The sequence below is a fragment of the Rhinatrema bivittatum genome, chromosome 3 (assembly GCF_901001135.1).
Source record: "Rhinatrema bivittatum chromosome 3, aRhiBiv1.1, whole genome shotgun sequence".
Lineage (NCBI taxonomy): Eukaryota > Metazoa > Chordata > Amphibia > Gymnophiona > Rhinatrematidae > Rhinatrema > Rhinatrema bivittatum.
The window spans coordinates 147,836,067-147,848,207 of record NC_042617.1 but is presented as its reverse complement, the minus strand read 5'-3'; the positions used below and the strand labels follow the sequence as shown (position 1 = coordinate 147,848,207).

Sequence of the window (12,141 nt, the reverse complement as noted above, 5' to 3'; positions counted from 1 at the left end):
CGGTGAGCCCTGTCTAGACGAATGGTAGATATAGTTGTGCCCTCGGTTTCCTGCCCTGAACCGTCATTGTTGAGGATGAACGAGCAAATCTGCTGCACGACTCCATTGGCATCCTCATACTCCGCCGTGTCCGGGACTCCTCTAATACGTAAGTTACTTCTGCTACGATTTTCAAGGTCTTCTACCTTGTCGGCAAGAATTGTCAGTTCGGAGTGGAGAGTGGACTTTTGGGTGACAACATGATTTATTGCCTCTCCATGTTGATCTGCCCGGGTATCTAGTTCGTCGACTTGGTTACCGAGGGCGCTGAAATCTTCTTTCAGGTCGGCCATGGCTGCCATGAGGTCGGATTTGTGCTGGCGTAAATCCGCACGAAATTCGACAAACCAGGATCTAATTTCGTCCCAGAGCTCCGAGTCATTGTTGGAGGTACCCTCGATCAAGGCAGCCCCTCGGGGAGTGACCTGGGTCGTTTCCGTGCCTTCTGCTGCTTCGTCTGCTTTGGGCTGTTTCCAATGCCGGCCTTCCATACGAAAACTGTTTTAAGTCAGCAGTTTTTCTTTTTGATGCCTTGTGGTGTTGGATTCCCAATCCGCAGTATCTCTGGACTGTTTCTGTAATGGTTGTAAGGTTTAGTAAGCTAAAATAGATGGATCATAGGCCCATGAGGGACGGAGCTCTTAGTTTAAGCGTCTGCTCTCATCAGCCGCCAAACAGCGCCCCCTCTACTCCTCCCTCAGTATCTTTTTTTTTTTCGTGGAGCCTTGTGGTCACGGGAGCTGTGTGTGTCATGATATTCAACTTTGCTCTCTCCTCAGTTTTTGTAAGTGACTTTTTTCTAGAGCTGCAGCTGTTTTTCTTTCCCTTACCTTAGAGTAGTTTTATTTTCTTTTTTCTTTTCCTTTTTTCCTCTTCTTTTCACTGTCTGCTAGCTGCATGGCAGGCCTTAGTTGCTGTGCAGCCTGGCAGAGTCTAATACTATCCCTTATTAAATAAATACTGCTCCTGCAGTTTGACATCTGTGTCATCTCCTTGCTCTGCCTGCTGTTTGTACCTTTGTCAGGTGCTGGCAAGACTTGACAAAATGTAGTTCGTGGGCAATCTGTGTAGGCCGCTGAGCCTGGGGACTCGCCTGAGTTCTTCCCGGGCAGGATTTCCCTGTCATTTCACCGATTGATCAGCATCGAAGAATGTTCAGACAGTGAAGAGATTGAGAACACACTGTTCCTGTAGGAGGGGAGAGCTCATCCTCCCCAAATTCAAAGGAACTAGTTTCCACTGGCAGGAGCCTGGAAGACATAGCCTTCCCTCCTGCTTGTCTGTGATGCAGTGCAGTCTCCTTGTGAGAGAGGGTGATCAGGAGCCTGGGCAAGCAGCTTGCTGCTGCACCTTTGGTGCCATGCCCAATAATGGTTGCCACACACATCTGTGATCAGTGCACTGATGATCTGACACGTTGATATCAGGACCGAGTCAGGGACCAGGATTGTCATTGAGCATCATTGTCACTCTTAACACCGTCGAAGTGCCGGGGCGCCCTCAATGACAGCCCTAGATGCCATAAGGGCCTTCTGTACCTTAGGCATCTGTGGACTCGATGCCCCAGAGTCATTGAGTGCCTTGGGCCGCGATGTAGTGGAGTAGTGGCAATGGCCTCTAGTGTCAGGGACTAAGACTGCCGTAGAGTGCCATGGTCCCCCTCGCTACCATAGAAGCTGCCCTTGATGCCTTTGGGTTCATCAATGCCATTGATGCCCTCAATCTCATCGAGGTGCGTGTGTGGGCCATCGAGGTGCATAGCCTCGATGCCACAGCTGTTCTTGATGCCATCGAGGTGCAGGGCCGCTATGGAGGCCATCAGACGTGTTAGCCAGCGGTGCCATTTGTTGTTGACGATGTCGAGCACCATCAATGAGGCACTGGGATCGCCACTGAGCACCTTAGTCACCAGGCCTGAGATCCCTCAAGTGCTACTGAAGCCCTCAGGCAACAGGGGTTTCGGCCTTGGATGGACTTGGTGCTGTCGAGCGCCAGGGTCACCAAGGCATCCAGGCACAGTGTTCCAGTGCCATCGAGGCTCCTTTGCAATGTCCAGTTGGGGCACCAAGAGGCATCAGGCTGTCCCTTCACTAACCTACGGCTATCGGGCACCATGGATATGGATGATGTTGGGGACCTTGAGCCTCTGGAATTGGAAAGCATCGGAGGCCCTGCCTGGCTTCATGCACCATCAGTGCTAAAGCACTAGCGAGGATATTGTCGGCCATAGCCGCTGGCAAGGGATGCTATTGAGCTGGCAGCATTGATACCCTCGTAAGTATAGATGAACTGAGGGAAACAGTCGATAGCGCCGGCAGTCATCGGTTCCTTAGGGCAACGATGAGGCGTGTTGGGGCTGCAGAGCCTCTGCCTACAAGCACCCCTAGCATCCTTGGTACCGCTGGTCCATTGATGCCTTTGGGCATTGGGGTCTTTATCAGTGCCGCTGGGCTGTCGATATCCACAGGCGCCTGTGGCACTGGGGATGGTGCTATACTCCCATCAAACTGGTCAAGACACTGTCAAGCACTGTCAAAGCCCTGGGTGCAGTATCATTTGGTGCCATTGATGCAATCTATAGTCTGTGAACGAGAGAGTGCTTTGGGTTCTGTGGGTGCCGTCACCACAATGAGCACCAGTGGATGCCATAAGACATTTCCACAGAGCACCAGGGACACCATCAGTCACCAAGGACTTCGCTGCTGCTGTTCCATGAGGGAAACGGCGGTGAGCCATTCCCAATGCAATTTCAAGGCCTGTGTCTAGCCTCATGGAGCATTATCAAGTACTGGGGATACCATGGGGGCGACAACATAGAACATCACCCACCAACATGCCATAATCAGAGACCCAGTGGTACTGGGGAGCCGTCATCATACTGTTCCTATCCACTCCATTGGGAGTTAAGAGTGACAGTGGAGCGCAGCATGCGTGGTCAGGTACAGCAGAGCATCTGCTCAAAGTGCCTCAGCACTGGCAGGCAGCATTTTCCCTGTCTGTGCAGTACACAATCATGCCAGGGTTCTGCCATCATTGCATCAAGGTATCAGCCTCCTCATCAGTTCTGTAACTGGCGAGGATGGCGCATCACACACACTGTGATTGCTTTTTGACAGCGTGCTGCCACCAGCTCTAACAGGTGGTGCTCAGTCCTTGTTGTGCTGTGGGATTCTATCCACAAACACAGTGAATGGGTTCATAGGTGTGCTGCTATCTGTAGGATGGGATACCTCAGTATGAGTACTAGTTGACATGCTTTTACAGCGAAGGGCACTATTCTTCCAGTTGCCTTCTACTGTATGGGGGTGTGTGTTTCCCTCGTGACGAGCACAACAGATTATGCGCCACAGCCACATGACTGACCTAAGATTGCGTTACTGGTCGAACCCCTATGGGAGTGGATTCCAGGAGGGTAGTGTCAGGAGTCTTCTCCTTCCTCAGAAGAGGAATATGTCTTTTGACCCCCTCCTGTGTTAGAAATTCCCTTTGTGGGGAAGCTCCTGGAGCTCTGTCCCTTGCAAGTTTATTGCTGAACTGGAGCCTCAATTCTTTTGAACCAATGCATCTCCTGGGAGGCCAGGCCCGGGTGACAGCAGCGGCGGTCATTGGACCGTTTTTGCTGGGATCCCTCCATTGATTACCATGGTGGCCTACCCCATCTGAGGGTGGCCGCAAGTGGCAGATTGGTCACTTCTGAACCTCAGTGATCAGTGACTGTAACTCAACTCTCACGAGGAGAGTTAAGAGTTTTCGGGATCATAAGGCCCCGATTCCCATTGCTTTCCTATCCCTTCAGGAAGGGGAAATACGACTGGGTTTCCAAGGTGACCCTTATCACCCCTACAAGGGGTGTCCCTCGTTCTCAGCTTCCCAGAAAAGAGATGTCATTGCTTCTGACTGGCAGTCGCTCTCGGTTGCTCGTGGGATCCAAGAGCCGGTCGGGCGGTAGCGCTTTCCTTAGGTTATCCTAAGGCACAGCGATCTACTTCACGAGGCAGCTATTCCAGATTCAGACTCCCCATCTACTAGGAGCTTCCTCTTCGGGGAAACACCCCAGTGAAGATTAGGAAGTCATCAGGAAGCCACTTTTGATACCTGCTAAGCTCAATGGGCTTTTTTTGTGGAGGACCATTATTGCCAGTCATTCTTTCCTGTGAGACCCTAGCTCAGTGAGGAGGGTTCTAGTCCATCTAATTGGCAAGTATGCCTTTCAATCTATCGCCGTATCCATGGCTGAGGGAGTTAGGGAACAAGGTGCAACAGAGGTGCTACTCTTTGGTTGCAGTGGCTTGCAAACTATACATCCCCATTTTAGGGATAGCCCTATCTGCGGACAGGAGAGTTCTGATCCATGCAACAGTTGTTCCTTCCTTGAAGGAAGTATATGTAATCATGGCGGAGATATTAATACCTAAGCCAGATATGTGGGTAGTCTATTCCGAGATCTCACCGATCCTGCCCTGGTATCCTTAGAGCTCAGGCTGGTGAAGAAATCCTGTTCGACAGGCATTTGTACTTGTGACACCCCAGCTTCCTGTCTCTTGGTGGAGTGTTTCTGAATTTCTTCCATGGGGGATTCGTCCTCAGTTTCAACTGTTCAAAGCAGGCTGAGGGCTTTATCTCGGTGGGTAACTCCCTACTAGAATTGGCAATGACTTATTCGCTTGGGGTTGCTATACACAGCCTAGCGACTTGTGCTTACCCCGGCAGTCTAGCTGTCTGCTTTCTTGTATTCTCGCTCCCTCCGACTTCCAGTTGGAATGTCAAGGGGAGGGGATTTAAAGCTAAGGCATTCGTGGTATATCTTAGTGTATGCCTACAGGGAAAGATACACCACTTTTTTCCCTATATTTTCAACAAGTTCTGGCCAGTACTGCCTTTAGCTTTTCTCACTTCACTAGGTTGTCCAAAGTGCCTTCCTGCTCACCTGAACTATCCTGTAGACAGGATGGATAGCCCTGCCCTTGACAGAGTGCAGTGTGGGTGAGCTTGAGACCTAACTTAGCTCCCAGCATGGGGGTTTGGGCTAGCGATCCCATTCAGGGATTGTCTTTCATCCCCTGAAACTCTTGATGCTGTTCTGCATGGTCAGCTAAGTCTGGTACTTTGGCTTGTAGGGTCTATCACAGACCCTGCTGTTTTTGCTGATTATTCTTCCAAGTGTTGCTTTGGCTTTTCTGCCCATTGTGCCTATCAGCTAATCATGGGGCACACTTCCGCACATGCATTCTGTCCTTCAGATGCCAGTGGACCACAGTTTCTTTCTGGGGAGCTCTCGGGCCCCAGTTGGTTTTTCGATTGTCTTGTAACACCGAAGGAAACTATGCAGTTGTCACCCAAGAGTTCTTCTCTTGTTTACATCTCTAGACCTTTTCCTGTATCCAGGATGTTCTAGACCTACTGTTGTTGTCAGGCTTTTACTGATCCAAAACCCTGCTTGTAATGTTTTCTATGATGCGGTGTATGTTTCTTGCTGGCATTCGCATCATTCCTCTGCCTTAGGCACCCCTGCTATGCATCGGGGTTTTGTGTCTCAGTCTGTTCTATGGCTTTCTTTTTGTAGAGCTCAATTCTTTTTCCGCCTAGACCCCTTTGTGGGTTGGCTGCCTCACAGGAAAAGGGAGAGAGGTGGTGCTTTCAGCACTGTGCGGTTTCCTCTTATCCTCGGAGGTAAGCAGCTCTGCTTTCTGTAACATGTGTTCTTCGAGGACAGCAGGATGTTAATCCTCACGAAACCCACCCACCTCCCAAGAGAGTTTGTTTTTCCACGTATGAGCTATATCATGGACTGAGGGACTCTGCCTACGGGGCAGGGTGATAACTACAGCTGCACATGCTCAGTAGGGCATGTTTGAAAGTTCTAGAATCCTTTAGATCAAAGTCCTGGACCGGGGCTCCATCCGATGATGTCACCCATATGTGTGGACTAACATCCTGCTGTCCTCGGAGAACACCTGTTACAGGTAAGCAACTCTGCTTTATCCTGCTGTCTTCACTGCTGCTGAACAGAATCAATTTTTTTTAAGGTTTTTTTATTTGTGGTTTTTGAATTAATACCACAGTTTCTATTGATTATATAAATATCCTCAAAACAGCCTGATGAGAAATGCTAGCCAGCTTGATAAGTGAGACTGCTTGAGTGAACCATGGACATGGCGGCAACTGTTAGTTACCCCTCTGCAGTCAGTGCAGTAGTAAGAAGCAAGAAATTAACTATAGTGTTATACGCAGACCCATAACACAAGAAAACTTCCGTGTACTAGCTCTCCTCTTCAGCAAGCATTTGTATAAGGTTTTATTGTTGTATAAAAATGTTTAGATGAAGTTTTCTGTGTTTTGTGGAGAGTTGAATGCACAGTTACACTATGTATTCCATCATACTTGATTACTAAACAAACATTTTCTTCCTCAGTTTAAAATAAACATATTTTTAAAGTAAAACTGACTTTCGAATCAAGGCTAATTATCTTCCATATTGTTTGAACAGCAAGTCGATGGGATTGAATTCCTCATCCATTCTTATCCAAAATATGTCTCTGTGGACAGTCTTCCATGTAAAAGCTTGGATGACAAGGTATGCTTTGTTTTCGGGTGTTTGTTTCTTTTTTTTTACCCCAGTGAAAAAGCAATAACAGCTGTTCCGTTATTGTTTTTATTTGTAGCTATTTAACTGAATTTTCATGTATATTTTTTATAAAAACTACAGCAACAGTTGGGATTGAATTTAGCACCGTTGAATGGAAAGATTTAATTGCCTGATTGGCCAAAGCAGAAGCGTATTTGAATTGGATTTAAGCAGAAGTTTTTAATACAAACACACATGCATTTGTGCAGATTTTATTTTATTACTATTTTGTGATCAGGGTTCCTTTGTTTTGTGAGAGATGCTATTTGCCAGCAGTGGGTTTTCAGAAGCTTTTTCTCTGGAGTTGGGAAGGTCAGAGGAGTTTTTGAAGCTGTTCTGGGGTGGAGAAGATGAAGAGAGCCTAATCTAGAGTATTACTTTAATTCAGTTCAGACCAACAGGCCGATACAGTACAGTGCGCTACGGTTTTCGACGCGCTAGCTTTACCCCTTATTCACGTCGAAAACGCGCGTCCAACCCCCCCGAAACTAATAGCGCCCGGATGGCCCGATTAGTTATTCCCGCGCAATTCAGTAAGTAAAATGTGCAGCCTTATTGCATCGGCCTGTGAATTAGAGAGCAGAATGGCTGTTCTTTGCTCTCTCTGCTCCAGGCTCACCTCCCTCTTCCCTCCAGGCTGCCTGGAGGGGAGGGGCTGGAACATCTACTGTTCTGCCTCTTAAATCTGAAAAGAAGTGGTGGAAGTCAATTCCAGGCAGTTCCCCCCACAAATTAAGCCCTGTTCACAAATGCCATTTCCACATAGATTTATGCATTTTTTTAAACAACTGTGAATTTAACTGATAAACATTTTAAATGTATTTCAGATGTGATGGAAGTTAACACCTACAATGGGCTTTTGGGATACTTATGTAGTGTAACTTGCAAATAACATTGTTTTCTTCTTTTGTAGCTCATCCTAGCTCTGTTCTTGTTTGAGAAAGGCTTGCTGATTACCAAGGAACCTCTGACTTCAGTGTGATTTTTGTTGCTGTGCTAGAAAAAAAAAAGTACTTTTCAAAACTTGCATTTGTTTGAGCTTTCACAGAATAAAACAAAACTTCTGTGCATAGTTCACAGTTCTAAAGTGGATTAGCTTAAAAGGAGTAAAATTATAGAAGCCACTAGAGTTATCAATAGAAGATGTTTACCCCAATGATGAAACTAATATTGTCTCACCCAAGTTACTTAGCATTAGAAATTGATGCTAACAATAAAAAATGTGGAAAGAGCAACAGCGAAGAAAAGCGCCTGCCTAGGAGATCGTGGCACAAAGTTTAATGTGGCCAGAAATTACGCAGATGAAAAGGTTTATGGAATAAAAACCCTTATCCCTATTTATTGCCTTGCCTACAAATTTCACAAAGTTCAAGAAAGGAAGCCAAGTGATAATACTCATGTACTCTTTCTTTGATGTGATATGTTAGTTTTTCCATAATGAGGATACTCCATATCCTTTAGAACCATGAATTAATATTGGAAGCGTTTTCTTCTTCTACAGTATTGTTTTTGATAATAGAGAGATCCATTTTAGCCTTATTAGGATTGATCTTAAATAATGGCTGTTTCAGGATCTAGGGAAATATTTATATGATTTGAAGATCTTCATGCACCACCAAATGTGGGACTTTAAGTAAGTGCTGTTTGGATAAATCTTTGCTAATCTAAATGGCACAAGATAGCATCTAAAAACAATCTGATAGAAATTTTCTGTAACCCAAACAGCAGTAGAGGATGTATTACTCTGGATTCTTAACCATTGTTCCTTGGCAGCAAACAAGTTCAAGTCTTTTCGCTGTGTTGCTATATATGAATAATGTAGGCAATTTTCAAACTGTCCACATTGGGACAAAGAGCACACACATTTTTTACCCCCGGACTTTGCATCTATTCTCAAAATGAAAGTGCAATATGTACTTTGGCTTTGAAAACTGCTGTGAGTGCAAAATACACCTGGTCACTTGCACCTGCTTTTTCTGCAGGTAGAATGTTGCTTGAACAGTATGCATGTATAGCTGAAAATGCAGCACATGTATGGACTTTTCCTGTTCATACCCCAGATCAGTCCAGACAAGTGGGTTTATGCATCCCTACCAGCAGATGGAGGCAGACAACAAAACTTTGAGGCATTGCTACATATCCAAGAGTGCCACCAGCAGTCCCTCAGTATTTCTGTCTCCAGCAGATGGTGCGCACGAGTGGCCGCGCTGGCCATAGTTTGCCGAACTACTTTATCTAGCAGTAGATGGTTCCATTCACTTGGCCCATCTGTCAGGGTTGTTGCGGCAGGGGCCCGTATTTTCAAACCAGGAGGATCGCTTCTGTCTAGTGGCTTGGCTTTTGAGAGGCAACAGCTCCACTTGAAGCTGAGCCTGTGATTGTAACTTAGCTTCATGCAAGGAGACCTACCACATTGTTAGCTTATCTCCGAGTGTGGAAAGTGTTCAAATCATGGTGCTTGCAGAACAAGGTGCAGCCTTTGAAGGTGGACATTCCTCAGGTTTTGGCTTTTTTGCAAAGTGGCTTGGCTAAGGGTTTGGCCTATAATTCCTTCAGGTTCAGGTGGCAGCCTTAGGGTTCCTTCAAGGTAGGGTTCAGGGAAGACTGTTGGGGTCTCATCCAGATATGGTTCGCTTCCTCAAGGGGGCAAAGCATCTGCGTCCTCTGGTACGTAAGATTTGTCCAGCCTGAATCTTAATTTGGTTCTTCGGGTACTGTGTGGTCTTCCCTTTGAGCCAATTTGAAGGGTTTTGTTAAAGAATTTAACCCTGAAGGCTGTTTTCCTGGTGGCTATCTGTTCAGCTAGAAGGATTTCTGAGCTGCAAGCGTTGTCATATAGGGACAATTTCCTGCGAATTTTGGAGGATGGGGTGTTTTTGCGGACAGTTCCTTCGTTTTTGCCTAAGGTGGTTTCCTCTTTTCACCTTAACTAGATGGTTGAGCTACCGGCCTTTCCAAATTTGTCACTGGATACTCCTATGGCTAGGGAGTTGCACTTATTGGATGTGTGGCAAGTTCTTTTGCTATATCTTAAGGTGACAAATGCCTTTCAGAGATCAGATCATCTTTTTGTCCTTTTTAATGGAGCATAAAAGGGAAATAAAGTTTCCAAGGGCACGATCGCAAGAAGGTTGAAAGAGACTATGCATTCAGCTTACATTTGTAAGGGTCGATCAGTTCCAGAAGGGTTGCAGGCGCATTCTATGTGAGCGTAGGCAACTTCCTAGAAAGAGTGTCAATTGTTATCTCCGCAAGAAATTTGTCGGGCAGTGTATGGTCTTCTCTTCACACTTTCACCAAACATTACCGCTTGGATGTGTGGGTGCCAGAGGAGGCGACTTTTGGGGAAAGTATATTGCATGTGGGTTTTTTCGAGTTCCCGCCCAGCATAGAGGGGCTTGGGTACATCCCACTTGTCTGAACTGATCTGGGGTATGAACAGGAAAGGAAAATTGGTTCTTGCCTGCTAATTTTCGTTCCTGTAGTACCACAGATCAGTCCAGAGATCCGTCCCCTTCTTGTGAAATACTCCCTCGCTTCTGGATGTTGCTGAGCTGGTATATAATATATTCAGATTTCTGAGACATGTACATAGTTATATATATACTTTGTTTGGGGACCAGGGGACCTAGTTATAGGGGGCTCCAACTTTGAGTCCGTCTTGCCCACGGTTAGTTTAGACATCTTGGTTTGGGTACAGGTCAATACTGAGGGACTGCACGTGGCACTCTCGGATATGTAGCAGTGCTTCAGAGTGGTGTTCTCTGCCTTCATCTGCTGGTAGGGATGCATAAACCCACTTATCTGGACTGATCTGTGGTACTACAGGAACGAAAATTAGCAGGTAAGAACCAATTTTCCTTTCCTTCCCCAACTAAAACATGATCCTTGGAACGCCTCCTCTCAATGCAGCTAAAAGTGCACATTGCAGAAGTGTGCATGGACTTTTAGCCACATTTGAAGGTGAGTAATTTTTAGACAGCCATTTTACACATAGGAAAAATGCTTTTCAATTGCCCTCATTAATCTTGACTGTTTATCTATATGAGCAACCTATAAATAACATAAATTGAACCTACTGTAGATGATTTTGAACAAATCTCAAGCTACACGAGCTTTCTGTTTCCTTTTCGCTTATCCCAAAAGATGTAAATGATACAAATAAGCTGAATGTTTGCAGAAATTTCTGAAAATTGTCCCAATGTACAGATATTCGCTTCCTTCCATTTCCAGAAAATATTATGCTATTATAACCCTGATAGGAGATTAGGGCTATTATACAATGGATCTACTTGTCATGAAAAGGAAATCAAACCTGCCTTCAGGTTCATTGACTCCAAGGTCTTCATAACAGATCCCTTGAAAGAATCATCATAGAAATCAGTTGATCTTCTTTTCCAATCAAATAACTTGTTAAAGAGGATTTGAGGGTATGTATTGTTTCAAAAATATGTCAATGATTCCTCTGAGATACAGCAATTTTTCCTTGTGAAGAATAGGGCAAAGAAGCCTTCCTTGGATCATCCTTCTGAAGAAGCTTTTTTTACATAAGACAGTGTGCTCTTGCCTGCTGAGACCTGGAGTAGAATATCTTAGATTTTGTTTTATGTGAGCAGATTGATTATTTTTGGAGTTTAGAAATTAGTACTTTGATATGTGACAATTTATATCTATATAAAGTAGTTATACTAAATGTTTATATAGACCTGTACATTTTCAAATCTTCTTTAGCTTTGGAGCTACAGCTCTTCAGCTGCTGCAGTGGATGGAGCCATTCTACTTCAGTTTACATTTGTGGCTGATTATGATGAGGTACCCTTTTATCTACAACAATAAAAATAAAGGCTTTACCCCATCACATTAGAAGCCTGTCGCCGTAGCCCTTAATTCTCCTGCTTAGCTCCATTTTACTCCAATCATGCTTATTAAGCCTGTTTATTGTTGATTGTTATTTATTTATTTATTTGTTTCTTGTATTTTATAATCTTATTTGTTATTTGTAATAATTTTACAATTTTACAATTTTTAATGTTTAATTTCTAACTTGTCCTCGGCTCTACCTATAAGTTCTCAGCGTTATCAATAAGTTCCCATGATGTTAGACATGTTATTTGTACCCTCTTGTTCGATAGAATGTTCAATGTAATTTCAAACTTTGGTTCTATGTAAACCGACGTGATATGTACCAGTACATGAACATCGGTATATAAAAGCCCTTAAAATAAATAAATAAATAAAATCTATACCATTTTTATTGTATTTATTTCAAGCAATATTTATGTTTCAGTCTTCATTGCTATTTGATATCTCTACTGTCAATTTATGTTGAGCACCTCAGTATATTTTTTAAACCACCATTTGCATAGGACCTACTATCCAAGCAGGCTTTTTGTGTGCTTTACAGTTATACGATGTCAAGACCTTACGTAGACACTTTCTCTCCCTGAATTGTTGCCACCAGTATATTCTCTGCATGG

General features: G+C 44.7%; 1 protein-coding gene across 1 annotated transcript in view; it reads left to right on the top strand.

Annotated features, from left to right (window-relative positions):
* RIOX1 (ribosomal oxygenase 1) overlaps nucleotides 1-11,874 on the top strand; it is an 89,316-nt gene extending 77,442 nt beyond the window's left edge. Inside the window, exons 14-15 of the mRNA XM_029593828.1 lie at nucleotides 6,527-6,613; nucleotides 7,578-11,874. Coding sequence (XP_029449688.1) covers nucleotides 6,527-6,613; nucleotides 7,578-7,646 — 156 coding nt within the window. The 3' untranslated portion in view covers nucleotides 7,647-11,874. The remainder of the gene's footprint in view (nucleotides 1-6,526; nucleotides 6,614-7,577) is intronic.
* Nucleotides 11,875-12,141: the final 267 nt, after the last annotated feature.